Genomic DNA, 23058 nt, shown 5'->3' with positions numbered 1-23058 from the left:
TCAATGTGATAAATAACATTTTACACAACTTTTTTTTTCTTTTTAGTAATCACACAAAACATTTTAAAATAAAGCTTTTTAAATATAAAATATTATGCATTGATAATTAAAAAATACAATTCTGACAGAAAAAAAAAATATTATTGTACATTTACCTTCTTATTTGATAAGAAATTTGAAATTTGTAGAATTTTTAAGTTTTCTTCTATTAGCATTTTTGCGATACTAATAAGAAAATGATAATGTTCTACCATTCATATATTAAATAATATATCATGTAAATTTAATATGGATCATTTTTACCGATCATTACAAGAGATACTTAGAATAAAAAACCTTTAAAACTACAGAACTAAATATATCTTCTTACTATTTCTAGGATGTTTGTTTGTTTTTCTTTTTTTTCTTTTACAATCTTATCATTTTTTTTATTTTTAATTAATTATAGGAAATGTCACTTTCTTCGAGACCATACAGTTCTTTGTGTTTTGTAGTAATTAAAATATATCATTTTTATTTAATCATTCAATCTTATTTCTCTAAATAATAAACTGTTTTTTTATTTTAAATTTAAATAAAACGTTTCAAAAATACAACCTAATATAATAGCGACAAGTAATTGTACGTTTTTGTGACAAATAAGTTGCTTTATATATTTAATGATTAATAATGACATTTCTTTGTAATTTATAATAACTTTAGTGATTTTATATTTAATTAAATTTAATAATATAATTTAAAAGGTTTCCAAACCCCAAAATTTTTTGTAACTTATTTAAATTTCTCTTACAAAATATATAAACGTTCATTCTTGCATTTTTCTTACAACAAATTTGTTTTCTCTTCTAATTTGTTTTTCTTCATCTATTAGTTTCTAAGTTCTTGGATTTAGAAAATTGCATCTCATTTTTGGTAGCACTACATTTTGAATATTGTAAAGTCTTACAGTTTATAATTAAATGTTAATATATTTTAAGCATGGAAGTATTACCTTGGAATTTTATTTAAAAATTCATGAATATTTGTTAAGTATTAAACACACAAAAAAAAAAAAAAAATTAAAAACATCATTTGTCCGACTTTTCTTTTATAGAATAAATCGAAAATAGAAATGAAATTTTTAATGAACCTAATCAGAAAAAAAACAAGTTTTTTTTCTTACTTTTCTAAAGAAAATAATAATTTATTGAAGTTATTAATTTTGTACATCTATCAACTTATTAACAAACAATTGTAGAAAACTTTTGTGCCCCTATCAACAAACAATTATATTAATCAATTTTACTCAAATTATTTAAAATTATTAAACACGTGCCATGAAATACTAGTTCTCATAAATGTTAATATGATATTATATTACTAATTTCTCTCATTCATCCATTGAAGGGGGTGTTTGGAGCTCCACTTGGGATGATTTAAGCTGAGTGGGATATAATATTAATGGTCTACTAAGTACTTGGGGCATGTATTAAAACAATGAGAAGTAAGAGGTATTTTAATCTGAAATATAATATTTATTGATCAAAGTAATTTAATTTTGTTGGTGATTATTCTCGAGGTGTATTTTGGAGTTGAATCTGATTTCAAATTATTTTATTTTACTTTTATATGTTGATTTTGTTTTTATTTTACTTTGTATACCAATGTTATAATGTACTTATATTAAATGTATATTAGTCGAATAGATATAATTTCTATCCGTTTTCATTTTCCAAAAATCTTTTAGCTTATTATAATTATATAATTTTAGAGAGTAGGTTTGTAATTTTGTATTTTGGACCTAATCTATCAAACTAATTTTACTGTATCTACAAGAGCTCCATATATATATATATATAAGCACATATACGTACGTGCATCACTCTTCAGTATTTGTGTTGTATAATTAATAAAGATAAATATTGTCGACTGTACTATACGTTATTCTTTTTCGCCATATCATAGTTCTTTAGGAACATATCAAAACTAAAATTAATATTGATTAAAATCTTAAATTGAGGTAGATGAAATAACATATAAAAATAGTACAAACCATATTTTAATAATTTAAAAAATAAATTCAAGTTAAGAAAAACAAATGTGTTATATAAATTCAACTCATATTGAATTAGTTACAAATAAATGAATAGTTAGAAGAGTATTCTTGCAACATTGTGCAACTTTTAGAAATCTCACAAAAATGAACACAATCATCCCAATATTGACTAATAACCTCCAAAACCATTCCTATAAAACAAACATGGTTATTTAAATAAGTCGGAGTATTATAACTTTCAGCAAACAAATATTTTTGTAATTTTCATTTAGAAAAAAATAAAAAAAACCAAGCAACCCTGTGAAGAAGCATGTCTATCAATGATATATCATTGTATTTATAAGCAAAGTTGTGATACGAGAGAATAAAACAAAAATGAGCTAGGTGAAACAATATTCCCCATTTCCTTACCCGCAAAGAAACACAATAAAAAGATCATTAAAAAAATGATTATTTTCAAATAGGAAAACTTTAATATTTACGACCCGTGTAACATTTTTTAAATATTCCAGATTCGTCATTCCATCATTTTCTCCTCTCTGCAATTTTTTATCGTCTTCTTCTATACTTTTCATGGGTAACCAATCTATTTCTTTTTATTATTGTTTTTTTTAATTTGCATTGATTGTCTTTCTTCTTCTTTTTAGGCATTTAAATTAGAGTAACCAAAACTAATAGATTGTGTATAAAGAATATTAAAAAAAAATCGTCTTTCTTCTTTTCTTTTTTAGGCAGATGGTATATAAAAAATCTTGAAAAAATTGGTTAGGCGTTTAAATTAGAGTAACCAAAATTAAAAGATTGTGTATAAAGAATATTGAAAAAATCGTTTATACCAAATTTTGAAAAAAAAAAAATCGATAACCAAATCTAAACGATCGTGTAGACAAATCTAAACGATCGTATACCAAATTTTGAAAAAACTAATTAGATTTGAAATCCAAATCTAAATGATCGTGTAACCAAATCTAAACGATGCAAACCTAAACGATCGTATACCATGTTAGAAAATAAGGTCGATCAGATTAATTGTTGTGTCGTGACGAACCACTGCCCTAAAAGCAAGTTCGACTGATTGTGGTGCTAATCGTTATGTCGGTTGCTCCCCAAGGTTAACACAGCTTCCCAGTACTAACGTGCATTCATAAGCACAGGGAATAGAAACAAAGGCCTTATGTAAATTCTCAGAACGCAAAGTATGAAAACGAGAGGAAGAGAGGAGAAGGTTGAAGTGAATATGTTTTTGTTGTGTGAATGATAGAGGGGCGATGAAGGCAGTGCGTGGAGGAGAATGATTATCGACAATGAGAGGACGCGAGCGAAGATCATAAAAATATGGCAGAGAGTGAACGTCAGACACCTTAACTGTGTAAATAAATTACACGTGTCCTAGCTGCCAACGCAAAAAATAAAAGAAAAATAGAAATAAAATTATATTCCTATTTTTTGCGCAGTGCGGTTGCCCAAGCCCGCTCGTCCGATCGGACGGACGGCGACGGCGACGCACGTGTGGGATAGGGTTATACTATCACCACTTACTCAGTTTGTAGTCCCCTTTCAAGACTTGAGTTTATATGTTCTCTTCCCACTTCAAGATTTATCAATGTGGGACAAAATTTTGTTACTTTGTTATTTGGGCCAAGCCCAATAAGTCATTTCCAATAATCCCTCACAAATGACTGTAGCAGCAAAGTTTCAGGGTAGGCGAAGAAGAATGAGATTTGTTCTGAGCATAGAAGATATATTAAGCTTAGGTACCAATATCCGAAGATTTCAATTGATGCATAATGAAGTAAGGCAACAACCTTGTTTAGAGGGAGTGAATTATATCTTGAACTCCTTGTAACACTTGGTTGAGACCCTAACGACACGCTCTATCTCTAGAAAAGACCTTTGTTTCTGCAATGTAAAATTGTGTCTTTCTGGCCATGCATATAGACCGAACCTCGGGTCGTCGTGAGAGCTCTAGAAAGAGACCTTTAAACTCTTTCATAGAAGGCGGCCCCATCTTCACTGTCACATTATATGCTTCATCAAGTTTGCCAAGTCAAACCACTCAAAAAGAGCTATGGAGACTTTAATATTATCCATACTGACTATGGACTCAGAAAATGTTTTAGATCATCCATCTAGTCCATTTAAGGATTGTCCACACAATGGGCTATGGACCATCAAGTCTATTGCAACAGACCACCCAATAAGAGGCTATGGACCATCAAGTCTATCGCAATAGACCACCTAATTATCAAGTGCTATGGATCTCCGAAGGGCTTTAGGCCCATGTTCACAGAGGAATCTAGGATCACTTTCCTTGTTAGTCCTTTGGTTAAAGGATCAACCAAGTTCTTCTCAAATCGAACAAATTCCAAGAAATGGTTCCTTCCTTTAGCAGTTGTTTTACTACTGCATGCCTAAGACGTATGTGTCTACTTTTACCATTATAAACACTTTTCTTGGCAGTACATATCGCAGCTTGTGAATCACACTGTATGGACATAGGTACAGATGTCCCCCACAATGGTACATCTCCTAGTAGATTTTTTATCTACTCAGCCTTATGTCCTGCCAACTCTAATGCTATAAACTCGAATTCCATTGTGGATCTAGCTATACAAGTCTGTTTTGAAGACTTCCAAGATATTGCTCCACCTCCGAGCAAAAATACATACCCACTAGTGGAGCTAACCTCATCATTATCTATGACCCAGTTTGCATCACAATATCCTTCTAATATGACAGAAAATTTGTTGAAGTGTAAACAGTAATCAATCGTCCCTTTAAGATATCTCAATAGATGGCGTAAGGCATCCCAGTGGTATCTATCAGGATTATGTGTATATCTACTTAATCTACTGATAGCATATGCAATATCAGGTCTAGTGTAATTCATTAAATACATCACACTACCTATGATCTTTGCATATTCAGGTTGAGACACACTATCTCCTTTATTCTTCTTAAGATGTTTACTAGCGTCAAAGGGAGTTCTCACTAGAGAAACATCAAAGGAATCAAACTTCTTTAGTATTTTCTCCATGTAGTGAGATTGACATAGAGACAGACTAGTTTTGTTTTTCTTGATTTTAACACCTAGGATTACGTCTGCTTCTCCTAGGTCTTTCATTTCAAAGTGTGATGAGAGAAATAACTTAGTATCAGTTATTAACTCCATGTTTGTTCCAAAGATTAACATGTCATCAACATATAGACATATTAATATGCAATCAGCTCCAAACACCTTTGAATAAACACACGTGTCTGAGAAATTTATTTTAAATCCATTGTTTATCAACGTATTATTAAATTTTTCATACCACTACTTGGGAGCTTACTTGAGACCGTACAGGGATTTTCTCAGTTTACACACTTTGTTTTCTTGCCCAGAAATTTTAAAGCCTTCTGGTTGTGTCATATAAATTTCTTCTTCTAAGTCACCATTTAAAAAAGCAGTTTTTACGTCCATTTGGTGAATAAGAAGGCTATGTATTGCGGCCAATGCAATCAAGGCCCTAATTGTGGTTATCTTAGTTATAGGGGAATATGTGTCAAAATAATCAATGTCTTGTTTCTGGGTATACCCTACTACCATTAATCTAGCCTTGTATCTTTCTATTGATCCATTTGGTTTTTTTTTTCTTTTGAAAATCCACTTACACCTAATTGGCTTGTTTCCCATAGGAAGGTTCACTAGGTCCCATGTATGATTCATGACCAGTGAATCCAGTTCACTTTTAATGGCTTCTTTCCACATACTTGACTCTACAGAGTTCAGCGCTTCTTGGTAAGTTTTAGGATCCTCATCTATTAAGAACAAGTTTGTGAAGTTACAGTCAATTTCATCACGCCTTTTCACTATAAAAGTGCTTAGGAAATCTGGACCGAAACTTTTCTCAGTTCTCTGTCTTTTACTTCTCCTAAGTTCTAATTCACATCTTAGGTTTGAAGTATCAACAGTTTCAGCAACAGGTGTTTCACTAACGATTGAGAGGTTTTCAGGATCATGCATTCTTTTAGATAGGCTAGGAGCAGACAATGATTGCTTTAACAAAAATGCATGCTCAAAAAATTCTGCATCTCTAGATTCGTTTATAGTTTTATAATTTAAACACATAAACCTATATGCAGCACTATTTTGAGCATACCCGTAAATATACAGTCAAAGGTTTTAGACCCTACCGTAGATTTCTTTAATGGAGGAAATGGTACCTTAGCCAAGCATCCTCAGACCTTCAAATAGGAAAGATTTGGTGTATGTTCTTTCCAGAGTTCGTAGGAAGTTTTGTCTAGCCTTTTGTAGGGAATCCTATTAAGAACAAAACATGCAGACAACACAACTTCTTTCCACATATTATTAGATAGACTGGAGCTTAATAACATGGCATTCATCATTTCTTTAAGAGTTCTATTTTTTCGTTCTGCTATGCCATTTTGTTGTGGTGAGTAAGGAGCAGTAAATTAATGGATAATACCATTTGACTCACAAAAGTATTTAAGAGTTTTATCAGAATACTCACCACCTCTATCTGATCTTAATCTTTTTATATTTTTTCCTAACTGATTTTCAGATTCTGCCTTAAATTTTAAAAACATACTACCAACTTCATCTTTTGTTTTTATCAAGTATATCTTAGTAAATCTAAAGTAATCATCAACAAAAGATACATAGTAGTTTTTACCACCTCTACTAGTAGTGGTTCTAAAATCGGCTAGATTCGAGTGGATTAATTCTCGACAAAATCTCCATTTTTGGTGAGAACAACTTTCCGATTCAAGAGACTTCCTACGGACATATATAACATTACTTAAACATAAAGTTTTGCCAAAAGTTAACTTTAAAATAACCTTCCCTTCCCCATGAACACGCTTCGTAGTCATGAAGAAGATGTCGATTGGTGTAGAAGTGTCTCGAGGCTCCAGTATCGAGAATCTAGTCCGTCTTATTTTCTATCACCACTTACTCAGTTTGTAATCCCCTTCCAATACTTGAGTTTATATGTCATCTTCCTACTTCAAGATTTATCAATGTGGGACAAAATTATGTTACTTTGCTATTTGGGCCAAGCCCAATAAGTCATTTCCAATATACCAAATTTTAAATTTTTTTTTAGATTTGGAACCCCAAATCTAAACGATCGTGCAACTAAAGCTAAACAATCGTAGCCAAATCAAAACAATTGTGTAGCAAGTCGCGTTACCAAATATATTAGGCGCATTGTTGACGGTGCATTTTTGGTATTTTACACGGTGAACCTCTGAGTTTTTTCCATTTTCGGAATTGTTCTATACAATGTAGATACTTTGCCGTTTTTTTATATTTTTTAAAAGATCCCTTTCAAATATAACAAAATGAACAAAAAAATATTTATAAAATAGAGCAAAATATCATAGTTTATCTATAACTGCCTATAAATCAAGATAAACTACTATTAGTGTATACAGTTTATCTTGATCTATCGTTGCATATCACAAATAAATTGTGATATTTATTATATTTATAAATATATTAGAAAAGGTTGTTACTTAAAATAATTTTTTAAAAAAGAAACACATGATCAATTTTTATTTAACAGTTTGCTTAAGCAGCATGGACACAAGTGTAACGGAGGGAGCATCCAAATATTCCCCAGGTACGAATTATGTAGCATTATGCAATTACATGCATGAAAGTTTTTTTAAAAAAGTGGTTATTATATAGTATTGGAGAGTATGTATATGTGTTATGTTAAAATGATTATATGATGATATAATGATCGAGTCACGCCACGATGGCGAAAATGTCATAAAGACTATAAATAAGGGAGTAGGAAATAATAATATAATGCAAATTTGGTTCCATTTTGCATTGTCCTCATGTACTCCCCGCCTTCACGATCAAGTCTTGTTCTTCCTGTATCTCATTTTCTCTCTTTCTTTCCCGCCTTCCACGGAGCTGTTTGAATTCTTCTTCCTCATCATCAACATCATTGTCATCATTATCAAACTCTTCTTCTTCTTCTTCTTCTTCTTCTTCTTCTTCTTCTTCAATTCTTCCAATTGATCATTCAGGTCATTGCATTGGCGAGGATAAAAATTTAATCCCAAACTATGAGTGAAACCATCGAAAATTACTTGAGAAAGAACTTCGACCTCGAGTCCAAGAGTCCGTCTGAAGAGGCTCAAATGCGATGGCGATCTGCCGTTTCTATTGTCAAGAATCGCCGTCGGAGGTTTCGTATGGTTGCTGATCTCGAAAAGCGAGCTAAGGCTGAGGAGAAACGCAAGAAACTCCAGGTTATCATTTCCGTTTACGTTTTCTCGTTTCGGATCTAACTTATTCCTATTTACGTACAGTCTTGTTTTTTTCATTTTCGTTTTGCTTTGTCAGATCTTGCATTTTTGTTGTTGTTGTTATTTTCTCTCTGTGTTTTTAGTTCAAGAAGGTTTTGTTAACTAGTTTACATGATTGATTTCATTGTAGTGCATAAAAGATTGATATTAGTTTGCTTTTTTTCGATTTTGAAATTGATTAAACGATTGTAATTAATCGTACACGAAGAATTTGGCTATGGTCTTTGAATGAGAAGTCGTTGAAGGAAATGCACGAGTTGTTTCTGTGGAATTAAAAGGACGGATTTCTTTCTCCACACGGGATTGGCAGCCAATGGTGAATGAATAATAAAAGTCAAATGGGAGAACTGACTCCTTTCGGATTCTTCCATTTATTTAATAAATTGGAGCTAGTGGAAACACTGTCGTAGTTATAACCAAATTAAGAAGACTTGTGGAATAAAACATTGTTGAAAAATTGAAGTGGGGAATAAAAAAAGAACATAGCATCATCTTGAAGCTCCAAGACTTTGGGATTTAGGAAGTTTCTTCGCAATTTCCTTGCATTAGTTTCTCGTCATCTCATTACCAATAGGACCAAGACGAAATGTCCTGTCAACATCATTTTTCTCTTTTATTATATCGTGCAGCATGTCCCTGTCTGTGTCAAGCTTATGTTTCCCCCCACTCCCTACGTGCGCACATTTGCTTCTCTAGGCTCACTGTGTACTAATTGACTTGTATCGCTGACTATTTTCACGTAATGCGGCATGATTACATTTCTATTACATGGTCAATATAGTCTCTGTATACTAAAAGCTAGAAGCAGGTCCTAGTAGTGATTTAGAAGCTTCAGATATGATAATCGGATTACTTTTCCTTCTTCTCCCATTGTTGTATCTGAAAGATATACATATCTATTCTTCTCTCCAATGCGTCGGGGCTCATAACGGCACCATTTCAGTAACTAAAAATGGATCTAGATCAGGGAAGTAGCGACTTGAGATAGCTTTTGATGTAATTTCACTCTCATTAAAGTACGTATTCTTGCTTAGGGAACTGAATTGATTGATGGCTTTGGCAAGTGGTTTTGACTATGGTAGTGGGCTTAGAGTTATTAAGTGGTATTCTTAAGTGAAATACGCTTTAAAATACCCTTTTTTATGAGAATTTAAAAGAATAGTAAACAAGTGGTCTTAAGCATTCCATGCTTATTAATAATAATAGTAATAAATAAAAATAAAAATAAATAAATAAATAAAACTTTTGATTAACTATATTATTCTATTTATTATGGCCAAGTGAAAACAATGTTTTCTTTTTCGTTCTTTTGCAAATAAATGTAGATTGCATGTATTTTAGCTTAACTTGTTATTCGGGTTACATAATCAGTGGAGATTTAATCGGAGAACCATTACTAGTTCTCTGCACATCTATACGATCATGACCATTGTCTATCAGTGTGAATAAATGAAAATATTGGAGAACAAGGAACATAAAGGCATCTGATTAAGACTACTTTTTAGTTCAACCAATTGCCAAAAAACAGTTAGTTAAGACTTCTTGCTTTTCCTGCTTTTCCCTGTATGCTGTACAGGAAAAGATACGAGTAGCTCTTTACGTACAAAAAGCAGCATTGCATTTCATTGATGGTATGTCTTCTGATTCTCTATTGCAGTATCTTATATTCACTGCATATTTACTCGCAGTTTCAAAATTATATACTAATACACACATGCACTTCTTTATCACTATGTACCAGCCGGGAAGCGAGGTGACTACAAGCTCTCCACAGAAGTTAGGGAAGCTGGTTATGGAGTTGAACCTGATGCATTAGCATCCATGGTTCAAACCCACAACACCAAGAGTTTGGAACATTATGGGGGCGTTAGGGGATTGGCAAGAGAATTAAACGTTTCTCTGAAAGATGGAATTGTTACAAGTGAAATACCTTCAAGGCAGAACATATACGGCATCAACCGTTATGTTGAGAAGCCTTCAAGAGGCTTTTGGATGTTTGTATGGGAAGCCCTGCATGATTTGACTCTTGTCATTCTCTTGGTTTCTGCTGTGATTTCCATTGGCGTTGGAAATGCAACTGAAGGTTGGCCTAAAGGCATGTACGATGGACTTGGAATAATAATGAGTATTTTTCTGGTTGTGATAGTAACGGCAATCAGTGACTATAATCAGTCTTTGCAATTTAAGGACTTGGAAAAGCAGAAGAAAAACATTATCATTCAAGTTACTCGAGATGGATGCAGACAGAAGGTTTCTATTTACGACTTGGTGGTTGGAGATATTGTTCATTTGTCTATTGGAGATCAAGTCCCTGCTGATGGTATTTTGGTGTCAGGCTACAGCTTATCAATTGACGAATCAAGCTTATCAGGTGAAAGTGAACCTGTAAACGTAGATGATAATAGGCCTTTTCTTCTAGCAGGGACCAAAGTGCAGGATGGATCTGGTAAAATGCTAGTTACCTCGGTTGGCATGAGAACTGAATGGGGAAGATTGATGGTCACTTTGAGTGAAGGAGGAGATGATGAAACACCACTTCAGGTAAAGCTTAATGGGGTTGCAACAATCATTGGAAAGATCGGCTTGGTATTCGCGGTGTTAACATTCATAGTTCTGATCTCAAGGTATTTTGTGTTCAAAGCATTACACAATCAAATTGAGCATTGGTCCTCCAAAGATGCATCAACGCTTCTGAATTACTTTGCCATTGCAGTAATTATAATTGTTGTTGCAGTTCCAGAAGGATTACCTCTGGCCGTAACACTAAGTCTTGCCTTTGCCATGAAAAGGTTAATGAAGGATAAGGCACTTGTGAGGCATCTCTCTGCTTGTGAGACTATGGGTTCTGCGACCTGCATTTGCACTGATAAAACAGGTACATTGACAACAAACCATATGGTCGTGGACAAGATGTGGATCTGTGAAGAAACGAGGACAACAAAAAATTTGGACGACGAAACTGCTTTAAAAAGCTCTGTAAATGAAACGGTATACAATCTCCTTATACAATCTATATTTCAAAATACCAGCTCAGAGGTGGTCAAAGGCAAAGACGGCAGAAACACCATATTAGGCTCTCCAACTGAGACTGCATTGCTAGAATTTGGCTTGCTTATGGGTGGTGCTTTTGGTAAATTGAATGATGAGTATAAGATCGTCAAAGTGGAGCCATTCAATTCAAATAGAAAGAAAATGTCTGTTCTTGTGGCTCTTCCAAGTGGTGGCTTTCGCGCATTTTGCAAGGGAGCATCCGAAATCATTTCATCCATGTGTGACAAGGTTCTCAGTCCTAATGGAGAAGCATTGCCTCTTTCAGATGAAAAAAGAATAAACATCTCGAATATCATTTATAGCTTTGCCAACGGTGCTCTTAGAACTTTATGCATCGCTTACAAGGATATAGAAGTTTCTTCAGCACCAGACAAAATTCCCGATAATGATTTTACTTTAATAGCAGTTGTTGGGATTAAAGATCCTGTACGTCCGGGTGTAAAGGAGGCAGTTCAGGCTTGTTTGGCTGCTGGAATAACTGTAAGGATGGTGACTGGGGATAACATCAATACGGCTAGAGCCATAGCCAAAGAGTGTGGCATTTTGACAGAAGATGGTTTAGCAATAGAAGGGCCAGAGTTTCGCAATAAGAGCCAAGATGAAATGGAGAAGTTAATACCAAAACTCCAGGTTTTACATATTATAAACAAAAAAACCTGATATTCATAACTAGAAAAGAAAAGAAAAGAAATTAAAAAAAGACATGTTGCCACCTTGTCTTTGGTTTTTATTTGTTTGTTTGTATCCGTAGGTGATGGCTCGATCATCTCCTCTTGACAAGCACACGTTGGTTGGTCAATTAAGGAAAACGTTCAAAGAAGTGGTGGCTGTCACAGGTGATGGTACTAATGATGCCCCTGCTTTGCATGAGGCAGACATTGGATTGGCCATGGGTATTGCGGGAACAGAGGTTTGTTGACAAATTATACACTTGCAAGCTTTGGACTACGTAGACCTTAGTAAAATCTGAACGTAGTTTTCTTGACGTTAGTGATTCAAACCTCCATATACTTATTTGTTTCCATTTATTATAGTTGGGAGAATTAAATGCCCATTAAATTCATAGAATTGACGAGAGAAATTCATTATATTATTTTCCTTTGAACATCTTTATGGAAAAACAATATTCCTCTCTTATATAAACCTTCAAAATTTATGGAAATCGGAGATTGGTTCCGCAAGATTAAGTCAGTCTAGGAGAAAAAAATAAAGGGGACAAAGGCCTACTAGATGAGGAATTCAATGTATAAAATTACATCTTAGACCTTAGTAAATGACAAAGAAGGTGGAAATTCTTGATTGCTTTCATATTATTTTAAGAATTAAGTCATCTAAATCATTGGGCCCTGGAAACTGGAAGCTTTGTACTTCTCTTTTTAGAAACTCCAAGCATTATTGACACTTCCGTTTGTCTGCAAAATGGATGCAGGTTGCAAAAGAAAATGCGGACGTAGTCATAATGGACGATAATTTCACGACCATTGTTAATGTTGCGAGATGGGGACGTGCAGTCTACATCAACATTCAAAAGTTCGTTCAGTTTCAGCTTACGGTCAACGTAGTCGCTCTCATGCTCAATTTTATATCTGCATGCGCTTCAGGTATGTAAATCAGTTCATCGCTACCTTTTTTATCATATTCAAAAGTTTATAAAACTTGACTTGGATTTTTTAAACATTTTGTCAAGGAACTTGGAAATCAACAAAGGATTGACCTAGATATTTACATAGTTTATTAGCTATATATTCAGAGACAAAAAAAGAGCAGTTTATTCTTAAAACAAAATATTATATTATAGATAAAGAGTTTATATAGTACACTAACGGAGTGTTTAAAAGGGAATCTGAACTATTGAGAGTAATGGAGTATTTCAGGGTCTGCTCCACTGACGGCTGTTCAAATGCTATGGGTGAACTTGATAATGGACACGCTTGGAGCTCTAGCTTTGGCCACAGAGCCTCCCAACGAGGGGCTGATGCAAAGAAAACCGATTGGGAGAAACGTTAATATCATCACTGGGATTATGTGGAGGAACATCATTGGTCAGAGCATCTATCAAATCACAGTGTTATTAATCCTCAGATTTGAAGGAAAGCGCTTGCTGAATCTCACCGGTCCTGATTCAAGCATCATTCTCGACACCTTCATTTTCAACTCCTTCGTGTTTTGCCAGGCATGTCACTTTCTAAATCTACCAAAATTCATACTTTAACTACCTACTTTTAAAAAAAAATACTCCACCCCAAAACTAAAAAAAAATTATTTAGCCTCCAAATTTTAGTAGCAATTCGTTCATGTAATTTTAATTTTACATAATTTTAGTCTCTATATTTTAACGTGCAACAATCTAATTTTCTACTTTTAATCTGTTAATGATTTGGTCGTTAAAGTAAAAAAAATTATTAATAAATTTTATTATTTTATGGGGTAGATTTTGTATTTTATAATATTAACGAGATTCTAATTAGTTTGTCAAGAAAAAATCTTATTAATTTTTTACACTAAATTTTATGATAGAGACTATTGTTACAAATTTTAAACCACACCAATTGTTATATAATAAAGTTGAAGGAATGAGTGTATAAATTTTAAAATACATGAAAATTAAATAGTTAGAAACGAAGAGATTAGGAACTTAAATAGGTAGCTTAAATGGTATGGGATTTTAAATTTAAAAGTTGTAGGAAGAGGGGCACTGACTTTGGGTGCGAAAATTGACAGGTGTTCAATGAAGTAAACAGCCGTGACATGGAAAAGATAAACGTGTTGAAAGGGATATTTGACAGCTGGGTATTCATTGGAGTGATGGCCTCGACGGTAGGATTCCAAATCATAATAGTGGAATTTCTTGGGACATTTGCAGAAACAGTGGGATTAAGCTTGAATTTATGGATAGCCAGCATTGTAATTGGAGCTTTGAGTTTGCCAATCGCAATGGTCTTGAAATGCATTCCTGTTTCAAACACCAAAACATCTTCCCACTTCCATGATGGTTATGAGCCTCTCCCTACTGGTCCTGACTTGGCTTAATTAATTCATCAAATTGCTTATTCCATTTCAAAGTTTCAGGTTAGTCGTTTCTTCTTCCCAAATCATTTATTTTCCTCCTCCCTTCTTTAATATTATCTTCCTTCTTTTTTAACACTTCACTTTTTCATTTGCTTTATGCGTGCGATTTCGTATCTGAAATGTCTCTTATGTCCTTTGCTTTTCAATATATACACACATTACCTGTTCATATTTGGGTATGTATTTATTTAAATAGCCCCCTCTCCCTTGTCTTTATTCTACTTTTAGTTTCTCTTTCTTCTTCTTGTATAACAATATCTCAAATGATATTTATAGTGTGAAAACGAGCAACCACCGAAATATCAAAAACCAAAAAATTATAATATTAAAATAATAATATATAATATATAATATATAATATAAAGAATATAAATAAATAAATAAGAAATTAAAGAAAATTAAAATCTTAAAATTTCTCCGCTTTCTACCTGTTTCGTGGAATTCTCTCCAATTTGGGTGTGTATTACAACTCTACTAAAAACAATTATTTATAGGTAATTTTGCAAATATGAAAAATTATTTATAGGTAATTTTGCAAATATGAAGTAGGTTACCTGGTCCTTAAGATGATAAACACGTGAATGTTGGATAATAAATGCATTGACATAACGTGAATATTGGATAATAAATGCGTTGACATGACATGAATGTTGGACTGAGTTTACACGTGGCTATGATACTAAACATCTTAATGAACATCTATCTATATTAATAGTATATTTACAATAATTTATTTTTTTTTAACATTTTAAAATAAGGGTGAAGATTTACCCTTTCTACTTGGCAAGTGATTAAATGTCTAAGTGCCCTATACAAAGAGAAAGGAAAAAAAAAAAACCAAAATTTTAGATTCAATTTCTATTTATTGGATTAATTTGTTTCTAATTTGAACATGTCTAAGAGTTAAAAGACATACTTGGATGTTTTTAAAAGTTCAGATATCTACTAGAACACAAAATTACCACTGCATGATCTATTAAGTATTAGATATTTCTTTATTAGTGTAGTAAATTGAAGAATAAGTGAGGCAATCAAACTTCTTTCCGACTTCATGATCGATAATATAAACATTATGTAAGTTGAACCATACTCATTTCAACCTATTAAACGCTTTTATGGTTTAAATAGACACATACGCTAAAACATGGGAGAGAATGTAGCCTTAATTTGTTTGCAACAATCAAAATGACAATTGAAGAACCAAAATATTTACTTCGTTTAATCTTTTTATCGTCTTTCTTCTTTTCCTCTTCTTTCTTTTTTCGTTGTGATTTCTTTCCATCGTTTTTTTTTTCTTTTCCTCTTCTTTTTTTACTATGTTTAAATTTGGGTAACAAAATCCCAATGACCGTGTACAAAAAATAACAAAATTTAAAAGATCGTGTATAAAGATTCTTGAAGAAAATCATTTAGATTGAAGTAATCAAATGTAAATGATCGTGTAAAAAAAAATTAAGACAAATCCAAACGATCGTGTACTAAAAGAATTAAAAAGTTCGTTTAACCAAATCTAAACGATTGTGTACTAAAAAATCTTGAAAAAATAAACGATCATGTAAAAAAAATAAATGATCGTGTATTGAAAGAATTAAAAAAATCATTTAGCCAAATCTAAATGACTTGAATCTTGAAAAAATTAGTTCAGCCAAATCTAAACGATCGTCTACCAAATTTTGAAAAAAAAAATCGTTCTAAATCTAAACGATCAAATCTAAACGATCGTGTAACAAATTTAAACATTGTCAAATTAAACGATAGAATTAAAAAAAATTGTAGTCAAATTTAAATGATCGTGTACCAAACATATTACGTGTTATTGTTGACGGCGTAGCTGATGGGGTATTTTTGGTATTTTCTACCATAGACATGTGGACTTTTTTTGTTTTAGAATTGTTTTATATATACGATAGTAAATATTTTGTCGTTTTATTATATTTTGAAAAGATCTATTGGACTATGACCAATGTTTCCATTTATCTTGCATCGTACCTTAATACTCGTTCAATTCTTTTTTGCTTGAAATTTCAATAACATTCAATTATAGGTGAAAACCATAAATAAAGTATGATGGGGATTTTATCCTAGGAATATAATTTAATTTGAATTATTCAATTATGTAATGTCAATGTTATTAATAATTTAATGGTCGAGATTCTTTTGCAATCCTTTTTATCTGCTAAAGTATATTCCATCTTAGCTTTTAAATTATTGAATTAGTTTCTGAACTTTTACAAAAGAAATTATTAGTTAAATAATAAACTTCATATAAAAATACAAGTGTAGTCCTTAGTTTAGAAGGATTAAATAGGCCCAACTTTTAATTTTGAATAAAATTCCTAAAAAATTTACAAAATGTCAAACTGATCTCTAAAACTTTTATTTTTAACTTTTTTTATCTTTGATTTTTAATTTTTAAAATTGTTTTCTTGCAAATCAATTTTTGCTCATGTTCATATTCCCTGTATAAACATTGAATTACTAGAGTAAAAAAAAAATTATTTTTTGTTTAATAGATATTTGGTTGATTCTTAAAATTCATGTATATATATTTAGCACAAAAACAATAGTTGTTAGGCCAAGCTTATTTGGCATTGTTCAATTTTATATTTAATATCTACGTTCATGGAAGATTATTAATTTTCACTATTGTCTTTACAGTTGTTCCAACAATAAATGAGTACAGGATCAAAGATTTTCAGAATGGCCGACAGGACAGAACCCCTATCTTGACTTTTTCTGAAATTCTTATCTTCTTTTGCAAAATAAAATATACAATAAGATTTGTGGGACAAGACCCCCACTAATTAAAACAAAATGAAAGCAATAAAGATAGATTGGATATGTCTGCTAATCGTGATCCTTTATTTGAAGATTTATTGGAGAAGATAATGACGTTATCCGGCTATCTTCTGACTGGCGTAGATTATTGATTCTCAGTATATCGATCGTATAGGCGTTCTTCATGTATTGTGAATTAAACGGCTTTGCTGGTGGTCTTACTTCGGCTACCCCGCCTGTTGCCACAAAAGCACCCATCCCCAACACATGATTTCAGCCTAGTGAGATATAAGAATCCTCCTAGAAATAATCCCATTCAGAGTTAATCCTTAACGCTAACCGTGCCGCCTGAGGTTGGTGAATCCTCTTCAGAAAGGTGTCATCTTCGTCATGGAGTCTTCTTCTTCAAATGCCTTTTCACGAAAGGATTAGAACTAGCAGACTGATAATGCGATGATAAGATCGGAATACAATGATCTTATCTAAATAAATGCAGAGAATTTAAACAAATTAATTTACATGAAATTTACAGATTTAAATAAATACACTTGAAAATAAAATTTTGAAAAACCGCAGATTTGGACTAGTAAGGTTGCGTGTCCAAAAATGGGTCGTTTATGTCGTATCCACTATTGGATCATAATCGGCGATCTCATCGCTGTTTACGACATCATCGTTGACTGAGGCAGGAGAGGAGGCTTCTGCCTGGATTTCGTCATCGTCGTCGGACAGGTTTACCACGACGTTGTTGACAACAGTGTTGAACTCCTGTTGTGAACTTATTGCCGCAAGGGTTGACATGACTGCATTTTTTGTGAGGAGGAAGGCTTCGTCCTCTTTCCTGGTCATATCCTGGAGATGAATGTTGGCCTTGAACCAATCCTTCATCATGTTGACGTCGAGGTGAGAATAATTGAATTTTTCCCACCATTTGATGCAGAGGGCTTTGCTTAACGTTTTGAAATTTCCGCTAGGTCCTATCTGGAAATTCCAGCAGAAGATCCACGGAATTTGGAAGTAAAGAGCGAATCTAAACGTCTTAGAGAGAGGGGACCGATAGATGCTATTTTGAAATAGGTGAAATGAACGTTGAATCTCAACCGGGAAAATTTCTTCGAAGAGACCAAAGTACATCCACCAATTTTGAAACCAGTTAGGAAAGTGCATCTTGTAAGCTTGCTTACAGAATGTCACAAACCAAGAATGGTTGTAAGGATTGAGCCAGAAAACTACGTACCATGCCTTAACATAGTCACGGTAGTTGTAGGCGGATGGTTTGAAGGGTTGAGAAAATTTCCTTCCTACAAACATTCCTTGCTTCCAGGTGGATGGAGTAAGAACTCGAAAAAGAGTAAACGATCTTTGAAGGATCATTTCGGTCATTGACATGAGTAATTTCATCATATTTTGAATCTACTAAAATGAATTCATAAAAGGTCCTTGTTTTGGAGATTTCCTTTGGCAGAAAATTAAATCCACGAGGAAATATTTGATCATAGATTTCTTGGACAGAAGATCCATCGAATTCTGGTTCAATGGTTATGTCTACCATAGAAGTTTTGGTAAAATAACCTTGAATTGGAGGTCTAGGCTGGAATGTTTTTGGCCTGACAATTTGGAAGAACGAAGTAGGATTCTTCGGAATTGGAGATCATGCCGATGCCAGAGGAGGAGCACGTTGGTTGGGGTTGTTGGTCCAGAGGGACGCAATAGTTTGAAAGAAAGTACTGAAAGGGTAGTTTCAGGACCTGGTTGAACGGTCAGGGCTCGTGGAGTTGAACCTTGACGGTGCCTGGTTATTTGCTGAAATTGCAAGTCTATGGCATATTGTTCTACACTCATTGGAGACGGTGCAGATGATTGAGCTAAGGGTTGTTTTCCCTTAGAAGGTGTAGTTCCGAAAGAGGAAACTACTGATTATTGAGGACTTCGGTTGTCCTTATTGAGATTGGGCGGTGGAGGTCGCGGTGGTTTTGGCCGTTGCCGGCCAGGAGGAGGTTCCATCTTAAGGCTTTAGGAGAGAATTCAGAGCAGAGGGGGTTTTCTTCAAGAGATGTTCTCTTGAGAGATAATCAGCTAGTGAATTCTCGCTGCCTTTTATAGGCTCTATTTTGAAGTCGAAGCAGGATAGGATTGCCTGCCATCTAGCAAAGATCTGCTTTGAGATAAGGTTTTTGACATCTTTTTTCGAAGATGAACTTGCTTGCTTTTGAGTCCGTTCGGATTAGAAACTCCTTGTTGATAAGATCTCCTTGGAATTTCTGAACGCATAGTACTATTGCTAGTACTTCCTTTCTTACGATGGAATAGTTTTTCTGTGCACTATTCCAGACTCCAGAGTGATAACGAACAATGGAAATTTTTTCGTTAAGCTCCTGTTTGAGGATACCGCCGTAACCGATTTCGGAGGCATCTGTATCAATTACGAGTTTGGCCTGTTCATCTACTAGAGATAAGCATGGAATGCTTTTGGCCAGAGACTTGATTGATTGGACTGCTCGGGTATGCTCGTCCGTCCATGGCTTTAGGTTCTTCTTTAGTCTGTCATAGAGTGGCAGACAAATTGAGCGGAGATCCCGGATGAAATCGCTGATATAATTGACGCAACCAAGAAATCATTGTAGCTGCGTTTTGTCTTGTATCACATCTGGAAATTTGTTTACAAATTCCAGAGATCGTTGAATTGGCTTGATAATTCCTTGATTAATTTCGTAACCTAGGAATCTGATCTTTGTTTGAAACAACTTAATCTTTGGTTGGGATACCACAAGGCCGTTGGATTTGATTATACTGAGAAACACTCGTAGATGTTTGAAATGCTGATCTACTGTGCTGGAAAATACCAAGACATCATCAATATAGACTATTGTGAAATCTTGATATTGGTTGAAGATATCATTCATTATCTTCTGGAACTCGGATGGAGCGTTCTTTAATCTGAATGGCATGACATTCCATTGATATTGTCCAAATGGAACATTGAAGACCGTCTTGTAGCGGTCTTCTGGATGAACCTGAACTTGCCAAAATCCAGACTTCATGTCAAACTTTGAAAAGACCTTTGCTAGAGTAATTCTCTTTAGCAAGTCTTGACGATTAGGAATTGGATACCTAATCCACTTGAGAACCTTGTTGAGAGGTTCGTAATTGATGACAAGCCTTGGGACACCACGCTCCTTTTCGACCTGATTGTTGACGTAAAAAGCCGCACAAGACCATGGGCTTTTTGATGGGCTGATAAGGCCCTTTTTTAGGAGATCATTGATTTCTGCAGTGCATGTTCTGATGAGATCTCTATTCATTTGAATGGGTCTGGCCTTTGTAGGAATCTGGGCCTCTTTAAATCCATTGATATATGGTAGGGTTACCATGTGTCTCTTCCGATCCCAAAAGGCATTTGGGATACTTGAACAGACTTCCTTTTCCAACGTGGATTGGAAATCTTTGATACGTCGTTGAGTGGCAGGCTGATTGATCTGAACGGCCACTCTTTCGGTTTTGACTTCATATTGAAGGAATTCAATTTGCTTTTCTTTCATGGTGATGCGGTTGATGAATTGATGAATTTCTTCTTCAATGTTGGAAATATACTTAGGAGTTACTAGATGAGTAAACTCGAAAGTAATCTCTTTTTCAAACTTTCTTGAAGTTATTTCCTCGTCGGTGACATGGAAGGGATATAACTGGGTTAGGAATGGAGTTCCTAAAATGATTCCTTCATTAAGGTTCTTAACTAAAATGAATGTGTTGATGAGGCACACGTCTCCTTTGCAAATATGCACCTTCGAGAGCTTGAATTGGATGTTGAGAGGATTCCCATTGGCTCCACTCAAAGACTCCTTTGTTTTTTCAAAATATCGAGAAGGAACAAGCCCTTCTTGGATGACATTTTGATCTGCTCTCGAATCAATGAGGGCGAGAGCCTCGAGTTGAAAGTCTTTAACTTTAAAGACTATTTTTGACATCCATTTTTGATTCTGGATTCTGCTGATATAGTTGATACTGCCTGTTTCACTGGGTTCTTCAATCAGCAGAGCCTTTCCCTTTGAATGTCTGTCGGGATTTTTTGAGGAAGCTTCCGGGGCTTCCTTTTTTATTTGAATCTCTTGGATTGCCTGGAAGGCTTGTTCAAGATGCGTGAGTCGTTGCTTGTTGTCTGCAACTTCCCTTTTGAGAACCTTTACTTCAAGATGAAGATCTTCTACTTGAATAGGCTTCTTTGTTTCTCCTTTGATTCGATTCAGAATATCTTGAAACGAATAAATAATTGGACTTTGAATTTCCTTTGGAGAATTCTGCTCTTCTACACTTTGTCTGAGTTTGAGAAGGCAGGTTCGTTTTGAATCTTCATCAGGAAGTTGTTCAATAAGATCAAAAATAGTTTCTTGATCTTTTGTGATGACATTTAATATGACCAGAGCACTTACTGGCACATTTTCCTGTGCAAGGAATTGCTCCTTCGTCATTGCTTGAGTCGCTTTGAGAGTAGAAGGCATCTTCACTAGAGGATCCTTCATCGTTGAGAATGTTGATACCTTCTTCTTCAGTAGAAGAATCAGTTTTTGAAGAGGTATCATTATATGATCTTATGGCGTAGAGGATGGATTGTCTCATCTCTTCGTCCATAGTCAGAGCATTGATTTTGTCTTTCAAGGGACAGCGATTGGCATAATGACCTTTTCGGTTGCATTTAAAGTACGCGTTGTTGGTCTTTGAAGGATAATGCCTTTTGCCTTTATTGTAGTATTTCCTTTTTCTTCGAGGATATTTAGGATCTTTAGCTTTGCTTCGGCTAAAGAGTCGCTTGGAAGACGATTTTTTCTTTTTCTTCTTTTCTTCTTTAGGTCCTTGGCTTAGACTGTATTGCTTGCAAAAGGTGCCCAATTCCTTTCGGTAGTCGAAATCTTTGATCACCTTCGTTGTATGCTTATTCTCAGTACAGAGATTAATGCATATCGCTTGAATTGTGGCTGATATATCTCTGTAGGTTAATTCAGCCCAGTCTATTTGCTTGGTAACTGAATTGGTTGCTACTGTTTGATAGAATTTTTGAGAAATATAATGTTGTAGTCCTTCCACAAACTTTTTGTAACGACCCAACTTTCCGGATTAAGCTGAGGTCACTACTCAGCACTAAGATTCGACCACAAAACACACAAACTCATAAAGGACCAGTTACGATTCATTAAAAACGTTTTACAATATTACAAAAGCAGTTTCGGGCCTATTTTAAATCACAGTCATGAGAGTTTCAAAATATAGTACTCAAATCATCAAACACAAAATCACAAAACCAAATATTCTAAACATGACTCGATCCAACAAGGGAAATAACGAATAACAAAATACATCAGCGGAAGCATAAAGAAAAACCAGACGCGTCCATATGGCATTCACGCGTCCTTCTTGCCCCTCGTCGGTCTGCCCCTCGCTGTACCCTTACCTGAAAAGTTAAAGAGGAAAAAGGGTGAGTATAAAATATACCCAGTAAGGGACCCACTACTGGGCCCGTTAGGGAACAATAATTAACTTCCTATTTAGGGGTACCCTACATAAACAGTCTAGTGATTCCGTAGAACGCACACATCAGTCTCGTGATCCCGAAGGATGCACATATCAGTCTAGTGACCCCGAAGAATGCACCTATCAGTCTAGTGATTCCGAAGGATGCACGTATCAGTCTAGTGATCCCGAAGGATGCACGTATCAGTCTAGTGATTCCGAAGGATGCACATATCAGTCTAGTGATCCCGAAGGATACACATATCAGTAAGGTACATTACCCCATAGATGAAGCT

The 23058-nt window shown here is 34.3% G+C and overlaps 1 protein-coding gene across 2 annotated transcripts; it reads left to right on the top strand.

Annotated features, from left to right (window-relative positions):
* The first annotated feature begins 7852 nt into the window (after window positions 1-7852).
* On the top strand, window positions 7853-14649 carry LOC103501344 (calcium-transporting ATPase 4, plasma membrane-type-like). 2 transcript variants are annotated; one of them, XM_008464896.3, is made up of 7 exons: window positions 7853-8305; window positions 9939-9993; window positions 10104-12043; window positions 12165-12323; window positions 12843-13014; window positions 13288-13586; window positions 14135-14649. In XM_008464896.3, exons 1-7 carry the CDS (start codon window positions 8120-8122, stop codon window positions 14441-14443), a joined length of 3120 nt encoding a protein of 1039 aa, XP_008463118.2. In that variant the 5' UTR covers window positions 7853-8119; the 3' UTR covers window positions 14444-14649. The 2 variants fall into 2 exon arrangements, with proteins under 2 accessions (XP_008463118.2, XP_050946233.1); XM_051090276.1 differs by lacking the exon at window positions 9939-9993 and having other exon boundaries at window positions 8175-8305.
* Window positions 14650-23058: the final 8409 nt, after the last annotated feature.

The sequence above is a fragment of the Cucumis melo genome, chromosome 9, assembly GCF_025177605.1.
Source record: "Cucumis melo cultivar AY chromosome 9, USDA_Cmelo_AY_1.0, whole genome shotgun sequence".
NCBI lineage: Eukaryota > Viridiplantae > Streptophyta > Magnoliopsida > Cucurbitales > Cucurbitaceae > Cucumis > Cucumis melo.
The sequence above is the reverse complement of the archived record's forward strand: the minus strand, read 5'-3'. Positions and strand labels throughout refer to the sequence as shown.